At 31.8% G+C, this 20,802-nt stretch overlaps 1 protein-coding gene across 1 annotated transcript; it reads right to left on the reverse strand.

Moving 5' to 3' along the window:
* Positions 1 to 2,365: 2,365 nt before the first annotated feature.
* On the reverse strand, positions 2,366 to 9,915 carry LOC114309397 (protein EARLY-RESPONSIVE TO DEHYDRATION 7, chloroplastic). The gene is made up of 4 exons (XM_028255120.2): positions 8,777 to 9,915; positions 7,929 to 8,095; positions 4,953 to 5,037; positions 2,366 to 2,847 (listed from the first exon to the last, which is right to left on the reverse strand). Exons 1-4 carry the CDS (start codon positions 9,685 to 9,687, stop codon positions 2,658 to 2,660), a joined length of 1,353 nt encoding a protein of 450 aa, XP_028110921.2. The 5' UTR covers positions 9,688 to 9,915; the 3' UTR covers positions 2,366 to 2,657.
* Between the last annotated feature and the right edge of the window lie 10,887 nt (positions 9,916 to 20,802).

Raw genomic sequence — 20,802 nt, forward strand, 5'->3', positions numbered from 1 at the left:
GGAGCATTATATTGGTTGAAGCAAGGCTTTGCTAATCAAAATCCAATAACTAAATAATCAAAAGTGATGGCAAAAAATAAAAGATAAATCCATGATTTAGTTAAAAACAGGTCATGGGATTGCATGGACCCAGCAAGATACTGTTTGAGGCTGATAAGAGGAGCACCCACAATTATAAAGTTGGATTATCTTCTTAAGTAAGTGATCTGTACTTTTGACAGATTATTATATACTCTCCTCACCCTTCAAGAAAATGATGTTTACCAACTTTCTATCTACACAAATAATAAGATTTGTAATTCTTTTATTATTATAATATAATCTATTTTTAAATATCATTTTTATTATTGTATGTTACATCAATAAAAAATATATATATGATTTATTAGTTTGTATATCATTTTCTTAATGTTAAAACAGTAAACATGATTCTACCAAAAAGTAGTTGAAAATTACTTTTAGCACTTATTGCTTGAGTAAAAAATTAAAATTGATAATTTGTTTCTCACCAAAATTGGTAAGATTTACTAAGAAATAAAAAATTATAAAAATGCTTTATATAAAATTTTTATAATACCTAAATTGTTCATTTATATACAAACCAAAGAAAATGAAAAGATACTTGTATCCTGATTTTTTTTTTTTTTTTTTAATGTCTAACCAAAATAGTGAGAAATCACAACAATTTCTTTTCTTTTCTCACTTCGGTGATAAATCATAGTGGTTTTCTTTTTTTCTCATCTAGTATATAAAAAGTAAGGAATACATTGTAAATTATTTAAATTGATTTAAAAACTTAACGAAATTCAAAATGGTGCTCAAACTTGTCTCAAATGAGTTTCATTTAAATTAACTTTGATCTAAGCACAAATAATTTGATTTTTTATACAATATTATAATATATATAAACTTATTAAACTAAACAATCAATCTCAAATTTACCTTTTAACAAATCGAGTTCAAGTGGCTTACTTGTTTTACAACTGATTCCCACTAACAATTGCTAGCAGAATGAATAGTTGCTTTTCATTATATATGTTTTTTGGGATAAATTAGGTGGAGTCATATTTTTGAGTAGTGCCTTGTGGCTGTGGGTCTACTAGGACGGTCATATAAAGCCATTTGAGAACAAGGGTTAAAAATCAAAAGTCGGCTTTTAACTTATTTTTGATCACATTATCTCTCATATAAAAAAATTAAAAAGTCAACTTTTAACTATTTTCTCAAAACACCCCGTAGTATGACCTCAGAGGTGTCATGTCGTTGAAGGATAATAGTCAAGGTTCAATCAATGTATGACTAGGCTATTGAGTTCTAGGTTGGATAAAATTAAAAATCCTTATTGAGATATAAGACAAGTAAGGACACTTAGCATTATTAGCTTTCAATATTAGTGCTATTGGTGTTATATTAGAATATTAGTGCTATTGGTGTTATAGAGCTTGTTGCTAACTTCAGTATCGAAATGCCTTCCAATTGATGACACAACTGGGGCAGATCTTTATTTTGTAAGTTTAGACCTCGAGGGATTTATCTCCAAGTATCAGTAACATTTCAAAGATTAGGAGATTCTTCTCAAATTTTTGTGTTGTCGGATATTATCTAGTATATATTATACTGACTTTCTTTTTGAAGTAATAATAAGAAGAATTTGTTGAGAAATCCTTTTTTAGGGGTGTATAACATTAGTCTAAGAATTATTTTGTATTAATTGTAAAGACATGATTAATAAAATTATTTGGTGAGTGACAAATTATTGTTTTGAAAGATAATTCTTTCTATTTTTACCCATTGTGGTTGAACCGCCGGTCATATACAGATAAATAGGCAAACAAATAAGTGACACATGGATAGATAAGTGAAATAATGAATAGATAAACAGATAAGTATCAAAATATTATTATCCATAAAAAGATAATAACTAGTTATTGCCTCAAAAGTTTCAAAATTAAATCCATTGCCCAAGTATCCAAGAAAAAATTATAATTAAACTACATAATTTTATCATAATTACGTTGTGTTTCCTTAAAATATAAATGTCATAACATTTTGTGATAACATTTGGTGAGGCGACCTCTTTCTCTTTCTAATTTTCCTTTCCATTGATGGTGTACATGGCTATTTCCTTTTGCTGGGAAGACTAGCAGAGGCAAATCTTTAGACAACACTTTTTGGTTACTCTTTAAACTATAATTGTTTGTTTGCAAGTCAAGTTCCATATAATAACAGATGACAACATCAAATCATTTTTTATTTTTTATTTTTTTTATATTGATTTCCATATAATGTCCAAGAACACAAAAACTTACAATAAATGACCCTAAATAAATAGATAAGCAGACTTTTCCTACCATGAGTCACCTAGTTTTACATTCAATACAATACATGATTAATAAATATAATCAGTAATACTACAAACTCAAATTTTTTACCCAGAATTATCAATCATACATGGACCCACACAGCACCAGCTCAATCTCCACCACACAATAACAATCTCTATAAAATTCTGGGAAAGTTTTTTTGGGCATGACATTCTGATAAAAAAAAATACAGTTGTTTGCCATCATTTTCAGCTACAATTAGCATTATCTACGAGGACTAACACACTCTACAGCAGAAGCTATAAACCAAATCAATAATGCACATCTAATTAGTTACTTGGAATTCTTGGCTTTCATCTCTTTAGCTGCAGCTTTAGCAGCAGACTTGGCCAACGTGGTGGGTTTTAGAACACTTTTTGGGTTGAAAGCCTTTCGAATTTTGAAAACAGCCCATGCTGCTGCAGCAGCATGCCCTGCAGCATTGAGTCCTTCGCTTGTTGCCTTAGCTGCCTCTTCGCCATACCTGCATCAGGTTAAACTGTGATCCTCCCAAATTCTACAATAGGTTAATTTCATATTTCTGTAATTCTGCATTACAATGCCGTTCACATGTTGAAATAGGACATCAAATACCCAGAGAGGGAGTTGGAACTGTAACGGAATGTAACCCGAGCTGTTTATGAGCAACTCGAGCTTTGTTTGTTTAAAACTCATTTGAGCTCAAACCAAATTTTTAGTCTCATTCAATAATTGAGCCGAGCTTGAATAACCTAAAGCTTGGCTCGAATAGGTGCAAACAAAAGAATATATAAATTAATATTTATTTTTAATAATATATCAAATATCCATACTGCTATAGAAAAGAAGATCACCAGTTGGTGTTCCCTCAAGTTTAACATTCTGTCAATTTTGTGATTCCCAAATTGTCCAACAAAGTTCCGCTTTAAACTGTTATTACTGCAAATAACAGTTCGACGAAATAACTGTGAGGGTAAACAACAAACACTTTCAGACCAGAAATCACTCCACGACCCAAGTATTTTCTAAATGCTTTTACTCTTCCCATGACTCTGCTTCAGTTTTCCAATTCTAACTCTCCCAAATTAGTCTCTCTATTCATACATTTTTCAACAACATAACTTGCTGGTATGAATATACTTTTTCCTTCCCTGTCTAGGAGATGCAGAGAACAGATAATCACAGATTTGCACTTTGTTTGCACTGACAGATCTTTTTTTGACACCAGGAGTTGGAATGCCATTTTAAGTACTTGGTGCATAAGTGGGTATTATGAACAATTTCATGTTTTAGTGGTTTTAATATATCCACTGCTATGCTATCATTATAGTCTTTGCTTTTAACGAATTGCAATTCATCTTCTCTTCTCATTGGTTACTCTTTTTTGGTTCTGCTTAAATTTTGTGTAACTTTCATTGCTGGCTCTCATACACAGTTGCATTCTTTTTTTAATGCGTCTCCCAATAGCCCCCCCCCCCCCCCCCCCGCCAAAAAAAAAGAAGAAGAAGAAGAAAGAAAACTCAAGGCAATGTACAATCAATATTTTTTCACTGAAATAAGAACCTTGTTGATATTGAAATATGAATATCAGATGTTTACCAACTTCAACTCATATGGTATAAAAAAATGTAAATATAGGAATTCATTTATAAAGTGTTGGTGGACACAATATTTTTAAAACAGATATGCAAATTCTTTAATCAACTACAACATCTAATTGAAACCTTTTTTTTTTTTTTAAATTTTTATAAACAAATACCTGATCATATCGTAGAAAATACTATATGTTGTGAAATTGCATTTAAAGACAACATTAGAACTTTTTTGAATAAATAAAAATGGATGAATGAGTTGATTATTTATTTATTTATTTTCTCTGGTGAATGCAATGTGTGTCTTGTAATATTTTCTTCTTCTGTTCTACAAATTCATTAACAAACCATGAAATTGAGTTTCATTGATCATTTGATCTCTTTTGATGATTTTATACAACTGTTTCCCAAGGCCAGTGATTTGTTTGTAATATTCATATTCTTTCAATTTTTATTTCTTTGTCTATGTTTGGTGTTTGCGCAGATTTTACATATTTAATGGATAAAATTTATTAATTTTTTTTTAAATTTTTTTTATCATAATCTTCTGCTTTTTCTTTTAATGTGCATGTTATTTAGGTTTTATTTTTCTTTTTAAGCTCAAGCTCCAACTTGGCTCATTTATGTAATCCAGTTGGCTCAAGCCAAGCTTGAGTTTCTCAAATATTGGACGAACCGAACTTGAGCTCAATTTTTTAAACTCGACTTGAGCTCTACTCGAGCTCAAGTTCAACAAATTTTCAACAAGCTGAGCTCAAACACTACAAAGCTCGGATTGTCCAAGGTCATTTGCAGCCCTATGTATGTCTATTCGAATTATTCTGCCAAGGTCACATTATATGTTCAGTTTAATTCTTCAACTAGCAAATACTGCATTTATTCATTCAGGAAAGGCGAGACATGAAGTTGAACCAAGCAGGTCAATATCTATTTTCCTTTCTTCCCACTTTTGTATTCTAATTGTTTCACATAGCATACTATTCGTGGATGCTAAAAATTTAACGTAGTTGAAGATTACCTGTGATTGACAAGTCCAGTTGTCACAGTGGATGAGGTTGACATTACATTCTTGCCAGCTACTTCAACAGCATCACAGACCTTGCCTATTCAAAGAAATTAAAATTAAAACATGTGAATTAAAAAAAAAAAAAACTGTAAAAAGGAAATTGAATGCAGATGCAAAAGCCAGATAAATAATCTAGTAAAAAAGGGCAACACCAGAACATTGCTAAATGGTATTCAAACATTCAATGCTGCATAGTGGACCTGTCAACCTGAACTTATTAACTGAAATTTCAAATCTGGAGAAGGAAGGGGAAGCCCCCATGGTAGATGCCCATCCAAATTCACGCACACGCACACGCGCACAAATCATTGTCATTATCATCATCATCATCAAAATCATCATCACAAACAAATAATGGAGAGAGACAGAGAGAGAGAGAGAGTCCCATGGTCTCCAAGACATGTATATTTGCCACCATGTGAACTTCAAATGCCAATAAGGTTTTCCTTTTGATTTCATTTCTCTTCCTATCCCTTGTCAATTCAAATTCCAAACAAAGATTTGTTTTCCGTTTGGATCATCGGTTAAAAAAGAAAAGAAATGACTGGAATCTCATCTAGGTAAGAAAAAAAATAATTGTGCTTTCTCACCATTATATTTGGATGAGTCAGAAAGGAAAGTCTGTGATATAAGGATATGGGTGAAATTTCTTTTTCTTGTTTTGTATTTTAGTAGGCAATCTCGGTAACTAAACCAAACTAAGCCTTAAGTCCCATCAAATGGGGTTGGAGTAGGCAACCTCGGTATTATAAAAAATTCACAACTAATTAGTTTGTTTCTCATAAAATCTCACCAGTTGGAGTGTTTTCTTTCCCTCCATTTTTCATCATTTCACACCTAACTTAAAAACCAATCATGAGAAAAGAGTTCTCTTTCTCTTCATTTCTTATCATTTCTCATCAAATCACTCAATCCAAATGGACTCTTAGTTTCCCATCCTCGGTAAATCAAATGCATGACACTTGTACACAGATCTCACATAAGCAGGTTCAATTGCCCTATCTAGAAGTTTATGATCCACAAAGCTCTAACAAAGTACTCAGAAATGTCAGGCTAAGAAGCATGAAAACATAGCATGATACAGATGCAACACAGTCATGCTGACACAACAATTTTAAAAAATGTAGCATAACACATGGAGTCACATGTATATAGTTTTATATATTTTTTATATGTCATATATTTTTTTATGTAGTTTTATATGAATACTTCATTCAAAAATAATAATAATACTAAAGAGATAAAATACAAGACTAGTTCTCAAATTTTAAATGGGGAGGAATTAATTAGTATAAATTCACATTTTTTTTAATCATTCACTAAGCTATTTTGTTTAAACTTATAATGCGTTTCATATATGTAGAAGTAGTCATCTGTATATGTGTGCTTAGTGGATACGAATCTTTTTTTAAAATAATAGGAACACCTATCGAAAAGTGTTCAGACATGTATAGGGAAGTGTTGGTGTTGGACACGTGTCATGTTGAGTAGCTTGATGTACATCGTTGGGCCCATTTCCTAATAGGTTAAGCTTTTGAGACAATTGGTGACTTGACATGTCCGACAAAGACACACCACTTTCTTATTAGTGCCCATGGTTCCTAAATGTCAAGCACTGTTGGCAAGTCAAAAACTAGGCTAAACAACCTAGTAACATCTCAACTGTAAGTCAAGGTCATGGACCAAAAGGTTATACAATCCCATCAATTCAAGAGTTAATCCCAGGCTACAAAGTATGGGTACGGGTATGAGTATTGGTACTGGTACGATACGGGTACGTCGATACGGTAAAATCTAAAAAAAATAAGGTACGGGTACAGCTTGGTATGCTTGTAAAAAAATATTTATTTCTAATTTAGAGTAATGCAAAAATTAATTAAATAGTTTGATTTGTTAATATTTAACCTACAATTAACATTTAGGGTTGGTTTGGGATGTCCTAAAAAAGTGCACTTTTTGACTTATTGGTGGATTTGGGTTAGGTTTGGATTGGGTTTGATGTGATGTGTTAGAGAGGTGATGTGATTTAAATAAGATGATGTGACTTAAATAAGATAGTGGCTTTTTGACTTTTTGGCTTATTTAGTACATGCCAAACTAGCCCTTAATGCTAAAAATAAAGGTATAAATAAAAATTAAATTTCAATATATTAAATAACTTACAAACTATAGTTAAATTTTAAAGACATGCTAAGTATAAAACTAAAAATAAAAAAGAAGCCTAGTGAAAGGAGTTTCATCTATGTTATAGAAGAAAATATTGTTTCAACTGAGGTACGGTACGGCTTGGGTATATAGTAGGTACGTTTGGGTACGCTAAAAATTAAGAAGAAAAAATGTGGATACGTGTTTTGTGTACCCGACAAGTATGCAAAAGTACCATATGCCGGTAAGTACGTGGTACGGGTATGGCATGTTTTTCGAAGTACCCATACTTCATAGATCCCAGTTTTTTTTTTTCTTTTTTTTTTTTAAAAAAGGGAGAGAGAAAAAAGAGAGAGAAAATGAGCAACAAAAACACCAACAATCCCAAATCAACCAGCACGGCGGTTCGAATCCACCTTGAACCTAAATATCAAGCCCCACATCAAAGCAGAACAGCGTTGAATAACAAAAAACAAATCAAACAGATAGACTACTGATATTTCACATCAATAAGAATAATTCATATTTATTCATCAAGCAAAACCAATGGCAGTTAGGGTGGCATAGACAGAATAATAGACAAAAGTGGGATGTTCACTTAAGAAACAAGATATGGAATAAAAATAAACGTAAACATAACAAATTATAGGCACATATATACAAATTTCAAAACATTGAGCAGCAGAGCGAAGAACATACAGCGGTCCACTAAAATTTCTCACAACAGACACAAATACACACAAAACTTGAAAAAGTAGAGAGAGAGAGAGATGATCCACGTACTAAATCCATCCAGGGAAGCAAGAACAATTTCCCCTGGCAAGAGGCTAAAGAACTTCTTGCCCGCTTTTGAATTCACAACTGAACTGGTTAAAATTCCTGAAACCTTCACAACACCGGAAAGAACCCCAACTGCTACTTTCTCTGTCATTTTTGTTACCCTCTTAGCCCTATAGAACAACAAAAACCACAGACATCATATCAAATTTGCTCATTCAAAACTAACTTCCCAAATTTTTGAACTCGCAAAACCTAAGCAATGACATGGAGAGCCAAAGCTGAACATTCATAAACTCAAAATGAACAATATTAAAACTAACAAAAACATTAAGGGTCCGTTTGAATGGATGTGAATTTGAAATACATGAATTTGACATTAGTAGATTTAATAGCTTACCTATGAATTTCAAGATTAAATTAGCGGAAATTAACCCTTGGTGGGACATGAAAAAATTACTACATACACATGGAGAACTTTATAATTTTAATAATTAATATTGATAAAGTTTATCATTAATTTGAAATTATTTTTAAAGTTTGAACCTGTTGTGAAACTCTCCCACTAAATTACTCAGCTTTATCGTGATTGAATTGAAATAACTATATAAAAATAATTATTTGAAATCATGCTAAGGAATCTCTTCTCTTTTGACTAAAAGGATCCTAATAAAGTACATCTTCTATCCAATCCCTAAATTTGAAATCCACATCCATTCAAACAGACCCTAATAGAACAATTCAATTACATTTAGATAACCAAAAACATGAAATCATGAAGGCAGACACAAACAAAACCAAATTTAAAAGTCTGGAAACAGAAACAAGCAGCATACCAAAAAAAAAAAACAAACCTTTTGATCCTCTTCAAGGTTTCAGGACTAATCTCTGATTTCGAATCAGGTTTTATCTTCTTCTTCAAAACATCATTTCCCCACTTCAATCTATCAACAGTCACATCACCACACCACAAAATCCCCTTAATCAGCTGCCCCGAACCCGCTGCAATCATCTTCGCTGCAGTCCCACTATAATCCTCCACATTGGGCGCCAATGTCGTCCAATACGCAGCGCACCGTTCCTCCATCAACTCCTTCTTCTTCTCCGATTTCAAATCCTCCGGCGAAACCGCCATCGCCACCGTCCCATCAAGCACTCCCTCATTCTTCCCCTTCACCGAAACCCTCTGCACCGAAAAACTAATGTAATGATCCAAAATCCTATCCAACTCCACCAACAACCCCTCCTGTCCCTTGGACGCAATCGTCAAACCGTAATTCAACAAATCGTCGGAATCCTCATCATCCCTCTCTTTCGGAGCGCGAAACGAGAAGAAGTAATGCGATTCGTCAAGTTTAACGGCGGCCACGTCCTTGGCCAACGGCCACTGGATCTCATCGGCGACGCGAGCGAAGACGGCGACGATGTTACCGTCTTGGCGGAGACCCAGAATCGATAAATCGCCGCAAGCGAGCTCGACGCTGTACTTTTTGTCAATCAAATGGAGGATGGAGCCGGGGATGGTGAGGATGAATTCTTCGACGGAGTGAGGAGGGGCGGAGGGCGAATTAGGGTTTGAGTTGTGGGGTTGTCTATAATTTTGTGGGAAGAGGTTTTGGGTGAGGTCTTCAACGTCGATTTTAGGGTAGAGTGAGGGGGGAGATTGGTTATTAGGGTTTGAGAGGAATGGAGAGGAAGAGTTTGGATTTGATTGGATTATTTGTGGGTAGAATGTAGTTCGATTGTTAGGGTTTTGAGACGCCATTGTTGGTCTCTGGTTAGAGAGGACTTGGTTGGAGTTAATGCATTGATGGAGATGAGGACGAAAGCAGGATGAAGAGAGAGAAAGAGAGCGAGATGAACGCGGGGAATAAAGTTTGCGTGTAACTGTCACGCCCACACCCTCATTGGATTAATTAACGGACAAGGATTGTTGCTCTTTTTTTAATTTTATTTTATTTATTTGTTTGGATTTGACTCTCCTGTCCGAATTAGATTAGAAAGTGCGGCTTTTTTCAAAACAACAATGCTTCGTACGTGGCGCGTTTTCACTGGTCGAAAATCAAAAAAAAAAAAAAAAAAAAATTATTACCACCTCACTGGGTGTCACCCCAAGTGGGGGTAAAATGTATTTTCCTTTTCAAAATAAGCCAAAATAACATGTTATTTCTCAAACTAAGTTTTGTTCGGAGAAATTTTTAAAATAGGTTAAAATGTGATTACAAATTACGTTTTTATCGTTTTTGTAGTCTTTTAATGAAAAATTTGTAAAATCGTACGCTTTTAATTAAGAAAGCGTGATTACAAACCACGCTTTTAAATAATTTTTTTTTTCTTCAAAAAACGTGATTAGGAACCGCGCTTTTAATTAAAATGTAAAAATGTGTTTTGAAAACACGTTTTCAATAAAATACAAAACGCTGCACTCACTCTTCACACACACTCACTCACTTACACACACACACTCTCTCTCTCTCTCTCACTCTCTCACATAGACACACACACCCACCACACTCACGCATTCACATCTTTTTAACTAGTGGTAAACCCGTGCTATGCACGAAACTGATTTATAGTATATAAATTTTTTAATAATGCATCAAGTTCTAAATTCTGTCATAAAATTATAATCATAATGAATAAAGATCATCTTCTTAAATTTCATAAGTAAAGACAATAATTTAAAAGCAGATATGCACAAAATGTTATTATTATTCAACTGATCTATTTTTCTTGAAATAATAAACTTGATTTCTAACTAATGAAATAATACTAACAATATATAAGATGTTTCTCAATCACCCTAATATCTAAAACATATATATGCTAAAAAGAATTACTAATAAACTGAATGCAGTTAATCTATCTATCTATATTTGTTATGGGTTTATATATATTTTTAATTTATATATATGGTTATAAATATTTGTGGGTTTGTAATTTTTTCATCACTTTATGCCAAATATATTTTTTATTTTTAAAAATTTAAAATTTGAAAATTTCTATTTAATGCTTGAAGCTCTTGTAAAAAAATAAAAATTCAAATAAAAAAAATCAAAATGTTAAATTAGATTTGTTTAGATAGGCTTTAAAAAAAATAAAATTTAAAATTAGATATTGAGAGATAAAATAAAGATTTTAACTGAACATATAGGATCAAATTTGTTAATTATGAAATATTTCAACAAAAGCGAGATAGATCAAATTTGTTAACTTTATCTATTTGTATATCAACTTTTTTTTTTTCATTTATTTAAAAAAAATAGAAATTAGGAAAATTAGTAAAGGAGACTTGAGAGAATACCAGTAGGAAAGAAAGTGATTAAGAGTTAGTATTAAGGGTTTGGTGGCCTTTCATGTTTCATACTACATTCTTATAATATATAAGAAGATAAAAGAAAAAGAAGGGACTGAACATCTTATAAATATTTTATTTTTATTTTTTCATATGTACCAAAATCACACATTAATATAAGTAATTTTGTCTTTCTTATTTGGTCCTTAGTTTATTATTATTATTATTATTATTTATTATCTAAGATTAATGTTTTAACCATTTGTCACACATGACCTCAAGCTAAAACTTTAGCAAGAAAGAAAAAACAATGGTGTGCTCATATCTATTAGACTAAGAAAAAATTGTGTCAAAAAAAATTGAAATACAATTAACAACAGTGAACACTAAAATATAAAAACTCTCTATCTCATATACACCATTTTTATGATTCAAGATTCTAGTTATACACACACACAAAAAAAACAAAAACAAATACAAAAAAAGAAAAAAAAAAGAAAAAAAGAAAAGGATAACAAAAAGAGAAGTGTTCTCTTTACGTAGTAGTCTTTGATAAGTTTCTGATTGGCATATTGTTTTAAGACTCGTTGGCCATATGTGCTTCCAAACTAAAATTTCTTCCTCATGGTAAAACTTTCTAATTCTTTCATAAAAGCCATCTATTTGATCGTTCCAGTAATTCTCGATTATCCTTCTCATTTATTGTTGTTTGTTCTCCTTGTGACTTAGGAGTATTGTTTGAACTTCAGCACTATTGTAACTTGTAAAATACTAAATTTTCTCAAATATAAGAAAAAGAAAAACATATACAAAAAAAGAAAAAAAATTGACAGATTGCTTTATTGATATGGAATACAAACGCACAAAAATTCTATGTAAAGTAATTGTTTTGTCTATACAATAAGTGAAACATATAACTCAAAAACTTGGAAAGGGGCTTAAAAAATAAATAAAAATAAAGCAATGACAACCTCTGTTGTATCATATATACCAATCTCTAACTTTCTTACGGAATGGCCATTTAAGTAGTACCAATCTAACTTTCTTATGAAATGACCATGGAGGTGATGGTGACAAATAAAGGCAAGTTTTTTGGGAGAGAGATATAGTCATATTTTTATTTTTTTATAAGAAACAGTGTGAGATTGAAACAAAAATGTAACTATATATAAGGAGGGAAGAGAGACATGTGAGAGAGGAATGCATGTGAAAGGAGGTTACTTTAATTGAGATAAAGGAAAGAGGTGATAAGAGAGTTTTAAAATTTTTAATTTATCTAAAGTGATAAATATATATTTTTTCTTATATATTTCATGTGGATTTTTGTCTCTCCTCTATTTTGGCTAGAAAAAACAGGGTGAGAGAGAAAGAAGTGCCACCTCATTTTTTTAATCTCTCAAAATTATGAGAAATTAGGATTAAATAATTGATAGTATGTGAGTTTCCACTGCATTTGCTTTTATAGATAGTATAGATAGATATAAATATATAGGTAAAAAGATAGATATCAAATCTAATTTGAAAAAAGATAAAAGTAAAATAAGCATCCTTAAAAAAAAAAAAGAAAAAAAAAAGGAGAGAAATGTGAGTATTCAGTTGTTGATAATCAAAATTTTTAAAAAGATAAGATATTTATGAGAGATTATGTATGAGTAGAAGATAATTTAATTTTTGTTATATCGAAATAAAGGCGTATATATTTTCTTGAATAGTAGCAAAATAAATTTACTTTTTTAATAAAGTTGTAATAGAATAAAATATATTTAATTTTTAAATTTCATGCTTGATGATAATTTTTTTTTTTTTAAATACATTGATAGAAAATTTTAAAATTGATGGTAGTCAATTGGTATCATTATAGCCAAAAAGAATTTAATAGTGGTCAATCATTAACCAATAATTTTGGATAAAATCATGGATAGCCAATAAAAAATCAACACTTAGCAACTTAAATTTTGTAAAAATTAAAAAAAAAAATTGGAAAATTCAGAAAAAAAAGTATTGGAATTCCACAAATCATATAGTTAAATATTTTAATTAATTTTAAAATTTAAATGTTAAATCCAGTAATATTATGCCATGTGTAATAATTCAAAATTTAGATAATACACTAATAGATTTGAGTCTTTTTTTTTTCTAATATTGTAAAAAAAAAAAATTCAAAATTTTAAAATTTTAAAATTAAATATTGTTGGATGTACCAATCACTTTAAGCCAAATATAATTTTGTTTTCAAAAATTTTAAAATTAAGAAATTGTGTTTAAGGTTTGAAGCTGTTGTGTATGTTTGTGTTGTTAAGTGGGTGCATATTGGTTGTAGATGAACCGAAGAACTCTCATTTGAGAGAGCTTGAAGGAGCAAAAGTGAGATTAACTTTATGCAGAGCTGATCTTCTTGATTTCGAGAGTTTACGCAAAGCCATTAACATGTGATGGTATGATAGACATGAGATAAAGTAAATTAAATTAAATTCAAGATTTGATGAGTTTCGAATCTGATTAAATTGAAAAAGAAAAGCAAATTACAAATTAAAAAGTACGCAAGCCAAATCGTGCGAAATGTAATAATGAAGAAGATAAAAAGATATGTAGATAAACTGAAAAATAATGGAAAAAAGAAATATATATTTATACACAAAAGTAATAAACATTGTAAAAATACATATAAAGTAAGAAATAATATTATGAGCATAAAAATGAAGAAAATGAAAAGATATGCAGATGAACTAAAATATTTAAAAATATATATGCACAAAAAGTAACAAACACTGAAAAAATGCATATAAAGTAAAAAATAATATTATACTGACCTTGTAATGATTTTTTGCAAATAATCAAACTAGCAAAATGTAACAATGGAGAAGATGAGTTATTATGAGAAAATAAAAGATGATTGGAATAAACTGAATAGAAAAATGTGTATATGGAAGTTGTAGGAGTTGTCGGTTTTTTTTTTTTTTTTTTTGAGATTGAGAGTGAGATAGATATTATTGTGAGTGATGGATATAGATGAATATTTTATTATTTTGGGATAAGTATTATTATGGGTGACGGATATGGATGAATATTTTATTATTTTTTAATTTTATATTTTATATAGGGAGAATGAGTGAAAAGGCTTGAAGAGTGGGAAGGGAGATAAAGGGAAGTGCCACGTAATATTTTTTTTTTTCAAAATTATGAGAATTTAGGATTCAAGTTTTAGAGTCTTTTGACTTAACAACTACATTTGGTTATATATATAGCCTCCGTTTGGGAAGTGGGTTGGCTTTTTGACTTTTTGGCTTTTTTGGCTATTTTAACCTGGGCTAAAAAGCTTGGTTTGGAAAGGACTTTTTGGCTTTTTGACCTTTTTTGTAAGAGAAGAGTGTAATAATTATGGGTTGGATGTGATATTTTATTTGTTATGGCTAAAATAGCCTATTTTGTCTTTTGTGGCTAAAATAACCCGAAACTAACTTGCCAAACGGACCATATATATAAATTTTATTTTATAAATTTGGGACCAATATTAAATATATATAATAATACTTTATAATAGCAAATAATAATCAACTATATAATTTTTATAATTTTTGTAAATATAAATCATTTTTATATACTTTTTATCTTTCGAGTGGTTAGAAATAATTTTTTACGAATCAAATTGAAACAACCATACGTATGTATATAACCTGCCCAAAAGTTAAAATGTTAATTATTTTTTACCCTTAAATAATATTATTTTTTATTTTTTATTTCTTAACCAAATTAATTTTTAATTTTTAAAAAAAAATTCTAAAAATCAAACAATGCATAGCCTAAATATCTTTTGATAAGTCATTTCTTACGTTGGTAACTTATTTAATTATTTGTTAATTTTACGACATTTTTACCATCTGAGGCATGTTTGGTAACCATTTCGTTTTCAGTTTTCAATTTATATTTACAAAAATTTTAAAAACTATTATAAAAAATTGTTTGATAATTTTTTTTGTTTATAAATGGTTGTCTTAATTTGTAAATTTGAGGAAAAAACGTAAATTCAAAAAATGAGTTTATATTAGTTTTTAAACAAAAATTTAAAAATTTTACTAATAATTTTTTTTTTCAATTAATTTTGTTTGAAAACAAGAATTTATTTACAAACTAACGTAAACTCATTTTTTTAATTTATTTGAAAAAAAAAATTTGTTAGTAAAATTTTTAAATTGTTGTTTAAAAACTAACGTAAACTCATTTTTTGAATTTACGTTTTTTCCTCAAATTTAAAAATTGAGACAACCATTTATAAACCAAAAAAATTATCAAACAAGTTTTTATGATAATTTTTAAAATTTTTGTAAATATAAATTGAAAATTGAAAATGAAATGGTTACCAAACATGCCTCAGATGGTAAAAATGTCGTAAAATTAACAAATAATAAAATAAGTTACCAACGTAAGAAATGACTTATCAAAAGATTTTAAGGCTATGTATGGTTTGATTTTTAGATTTTTTTTTTAAAAATTAAAAATTAATTTGGTTAAGAAATAAAAAATAAAAAATAATTATCATTTAAGGGTAAAAAATAATTATCATTTTAACTTTTGGGCAGGTTATATACATCCGTATGGTTGTTTCAATTTAATTTGTAAAAAATTATTTCTAACCACTCGAAAGATAAAAATTATATAAAAATGATTTATATTTACAAAAATTATAAAAATTATATAGTTGATTATTATTTGCTATTATAAATTATTATTATACAAATTTAATATTAGTCCCAAATTTATAAAATAAAATTTATATATATTAAAAAGATGTGAGTATGTGAGTGTGTGTGTGAGAGAGAGAGAGAGAGAGAGAGAGAGAGAGAGAGAGAGAGAGAGAGAGAGAGAGAGAGTGTGAGAATGAAGAGTGAGTGCAGCGTTTTGTGTTTTTATTGAAAACGTGTTTTCAATACACGTTTTTACATTTTAATTAAAAGCGCGGTTCCTAACTACGTTTTTCTGGAAAAAAAATTTTTTACTTAACCACGCTTTTACGATTTTACAAATTTTTCACGGGAGGACCACAAAAAGGGTAAAAGCATAATTTGTAACCACGTTTTAGCCTATTTTAGGAATTCTGTCCGAACTAAGCCTAGTTTGGAAAATAGTTTGATATTTTGACTTATTTTGAGAAAAGCCCCTAGAAAGCGTTGTCGGATTTGCGTGGCTTAATCATGGAGCCGCATAAATGATACCAACTATTTAATATGTAAGATTTATTGAGTATTTTATTTTATAAAAAAGTTAAATTAATTGGATATTAATAGTCACTTGATCTTCTTATATTTGTATCAACCGTAAAGATGATTTTTAAAATAAATTATCTATACAAATGTGTTCTAATTAAATGACTATCAATATCTGATTAACGTAATTTTTTACAAAAATAAACCATTCAACTAACCCTAAATATTAAATGGTTTGGATTATAGATGTGGATTTTTTGGTGGGCCAAAGAAAGGCCAACAACACCCTCTAATTTCCAACTCGAGAGCAGCCTCTCCTTAAAAAATCCATCAACTAACCACGAAATCTGATTTGATAATTTAAATGGTTTATTTTATAAGAATTTTTGTATATATCATTTATAAAAAAAAGTAATTCAATTCAATAATTATAATATTATCATTTTATTGTATTCGTGTCCAAAAAATAAATAATTTATTTTTAAAAATATAATTTTCGTTTATTTTTGCAAACTGTAGACACCCCATTTTTTACCGCCATTAAGACTTGGGCGCTACTGATGGTTTACTTGGTGATGGAAGTTGTGGAGTGCAAGGGTTCGATTTCTTCGGCAAGGAGAGAGTCAAATCCCAACTTCATACCCCTTTTGGACCAAAACAATCTTGATCAAAATATTTTAGACCTTGAAACCCTCTCTTTCAAAATAATTTTTGAAAAAGTTCCTACGATGTTCTGACGCTCGCATTTTGTTAAATGTTGCGCTTTTCGGTAAACCGAACAAGAACAAAGTGGAATAAATGAAGAAGATGTGAAATCTTTGAAAAATCTTTCAAAACACCTTGTCTAGGGGTTTGAAGTTGAAAAAAAGAGGAGTGGAGGGAAGAAACCTAGTTGAGGAAGGAGTTGGGTATGAATCGTTAAGAGAGAGACGAGCAGTCCTCGCTAAATCGGGCCTATCCTTTTGTATACTTGGATTTAAGCTATGAGGCCACCACCGTTGGAAAGAAGACTTCCGGGGTTTCATTTTACACTCAAGAATCTCCTAAAGCCAAGTCCGGATGGGGGAGATATGGTTGGTTGAAGTTGGGCATCAATCCGGTTGGACCGAAACTGAGCAGTCTTCACTAAAAGAGGGATATCTCTTAGCACAGTTGAAATTTTGATGCAAGTCTGCGACCATTGGAAAGCTTACTTCCGGGGCTTCATTTTAGACACAAGAATGACTTGCAAAGGAGTCCATATGAAGGAGTTATGCCTATTTGAAGTTGGACCTGCATAGCAGAATTTGCAGTCGGCCACAAATGTGCACAGTCGGCCATTACAAGTAGCAGGTCGGCACCAAAGATGGCCGGCCGGCCAAGAGTGTCCCAAATTCATTTTTTTTGAAGACATTTCTCCTCCAACTGTTTCCAACTTGTGCCAGCTGTCCTAACTCAGATATTTTCGACCAAATGCTCTCTTTTTGCTATATATGAAGCTATATCTCATATATTCAAGAGAAGAAGATTGAAGCAATTTTGGGAGCCTCTCTCTCTCTAAAAAATTCCTCTCTCTAGAAATTTCAGAGCTAAATTTCAGCCTTTCTCTCTAGTTTGCTCTCTCTCTTGCCCTTTTGTGCATAGAAGTAGAGAAATATGCCTAGTTTACCTATGCATCCTTAATCAAAGTTGCCTATCTCTGGGAGGAGGTTGCTTGAAGCTTACTTGGGACTTTGTTTGAGCTCCAAAAGGTGATTTGAGCTCAAATTTTTTGCTTGTTTTGGTGCTTTGGCTTCAAGAGGTATAAACTCTACCCTTTAAACTTGTTTTGCATAGTTTGTTTTGCCATCTTCTTCAACTACTTTGGGGTTGTTTTTTGGGTAGTGTTGAACTACAAAAACCTTTTTTTTTCCTCTGTTTTTCAATCCTAAAAGTGTTGGTTTGTGCCTTGTTTGGCTAGGGGGTTGTTCTCCCTTTTTGTTCCTTGGCTTGTGAGGCCTTTTGTGCAACTTCTCACCACCTTCAAATTCAACTTTTTGCGCCTTTTTACCACTAAAACTCAGAGGTTTTTCAGTGACAAAAATCATGTTTTGAGGTCCCAAATAAGAGGGGGTGGTCCCCTCTTCTCTTGTCTTGTTAGCATGTGTTGTTGGCCTATCAAATGAGCATGTATTTCTCCCTTCTTGAGGCTTAGTTTGAGCATGTTTTTGTGAATTTTTTAACATGTTATAACTCTATTTTTAGTTGGTTTGATCACTTGTTGCATGCTCCTTACACTTGTAGTGTAAATCCTCTTTGTTAGCCTTGCATGCCTAATGAGTTAGCTTGTTATTCTAGCATGTGTTGGCTTAGTCTCAGCCCATTTTTGGTGTTTATTTGCCATGCTTTAACTCTGATTTTGGTTGATGGGGTCACCTTTTGCTTGGTTTTTGTACTTGCAGTGCAATCCCCCTTTGTAGGCTTAACATGCATCATGCTTTATGCCTCTAATTCTAGCTTGCTTTAGCTTTGTTTCAGCATGCTTTGGGCCTTGATTTAGCATGCTTAAACTCTGTTCCAAATGGTCTTGGTCATGTATGGCTTGTTTTGTATAGCTATACTGCAAGTGGCTTCACTAGTCTTGAGTTTTGAGACCACTAGCATGCTATATTTGTGATGTGTGCATGATATGACATCACTTGGTATGTAATTTTAGAGCATATGTCATTGCCACACTCTCACATTTTCTACTCCTTCAATATGTTTGAGAGTTGTGTCTTCATACCTTGTTTGCGAGCCATCAAATGTGCATATTTTCCTTGTGTTATATGCCTTGATCTTAGTATATTTCAGCCACTGTTTTGGCATATTTAACCTCTGCCCGGGGTTGGTTTGGTCATTTAGGCTTAGTATTGTATGCCTATAGTGCTATGCTCTTTACTAGTTTCAATGCTTTCGACTCCGAGCATATCTTGCATGCATCGTTTTCATGTTTCGATGTCATTTAGCATACTATTTCAGTGCTCGTATGTATATCATCGCATGTTATCTTTCATTTATTGTATCACTTTGAAAGAGGTCTTAAGCCCCTTGTTGGCTTGAGCATGAAATTGAGGCTCTCATGCCTAATGGTTTTAGCCTTCTCGTGAGGGTTTATACTAACCAAAAGCATGAGGCTTTTTCCATGCTCAAGGTACTTGTAGCTTAGATCCTCTTTCAAAATTAGAGGACTCTCACTTTTGGACTTAACTGGTTAGGGACTTATCGGTAATCTAAAATGAGTAAACAAAATAAATCAAAGTAAAACATGCCAAGATAACATGTGTTGTGTTGCATTGCATGTGTTTGGATCGGACGTTAATCCAAACACAAGAAATGAGAGACGTTTCATACTTGCAGTGATAAAACGTGCCTCATTTCTTAGTCACCGATACCCTTGATCGTGCATGATAGGGTGGAGGTTCATCGAGTTTTGTTTATGCATTCATCAACTTGTACAAACTTGGCTTCTCAGCCATCGTGCATTGTGATACTTGGTTGGTGGTCCGAGAGTCGAGCACCACACTCCTTTGAGCTTGAGACATGATAAGGAGTGTGGTGGTACACACATTTCTTTGCAAATACACTGCCATGCCTCTGTTTGTGTTCTATTGCAGCAAAAGGAGAAATTGTAGGAAGCAGTGGCCGATCGGCCATCAAAGCTGCCAACCGGCCACCAAGGCTGCCAATCGGCTATCAAAAGTGGCCGATGGCCATCAACTTTGGCCGATGGCCATCCCTCTTGGCCGACCATCCCTCAGCATGTTCCTAAGGTGGGTCAGAAGCATTCTGGAAGTTGGCATAATTTTCAGAAGTACAGAAGTGTGCAAACAGAGGCATGTTGAGGCAAGGCGGTGGATTTCCGGGAGGATGCAATCAAGCATGCATGCATCCCTCGCCCTCGAGCCCTTTCAACTGCTTTGCTTAGCTAATTAATTCATTGATTTTGTACTTAATTAGTTAACGTGCTTAGCTAATAGATTCATGTAGTAATTTGTAATAGTTAGCTTAATTAGCGTAGCTAGTTAGCTTTCATTTCATTTGGACCCTCTGTCGAGAGGGCAAATGCTGTAATAAGGGTGCGTGTGTGTGTGCATGTCTTCTAGCCCCACGTCTTTCTCCCTTTTATTTACCAGCTTTTGATGGTTAGTTTTAGGACATGTTTTAATTAGCAAACTTATGCTTTGCATGCATGCATCACTCATCTGTCTTGCATGCACCGGGCTTGCCGCATCATTCAAATTGCATTGTATTTCAATACCTATTTGAATACATGATTATCAAATGTTGCATTCATATGCCATTCTAGATAGCCGAGACTATTTTAGTTGCATTTTGCATGTGTTGCATTAAGCATCTTGTATAATTAGGATCATGCATTGGTTAC

The sequence above is a fragment of the Camellia sinensis genome, chromosome 4 (genome assembly GCF_055761805.1).
Source record: "Camellia sinensis isolate YWXY chromosome 4, ASM5576180v1, whole genome shotgun sequence".
Lineage (NCBI taxonomy): Eukaryota > Viridiplantae > Streptophyta > Magnoliopsida > Ericales > Theaceae > Camellia > Camellia sinensis.

Excerpts from the sequence above, each read along its gene's own strand:
- LOC114309397 (XM_028255120.2), bottom strand. The coding sequence starts at position 9,687 with ATGGCGTCTCAAAACCCTAACAATCGAACTACATTCTACCCACAAATA. Across the intron at positions 8,096-8,776 it reads ACCTTGAAGAGGATCAAAAG|GGCTAAGAGGGTAACAAAAA; the intron begins GTTTGTTTTTTT and ends GTTGTTCTATAG. Across the intron at positions 5,038-7,928 it reads TGCTTCCCTGGATGGATTTA|GCAAGGTCTGTGATGCTGTT; the intron begins GTACGTGGATCA and ends TTCTTTGAATAG.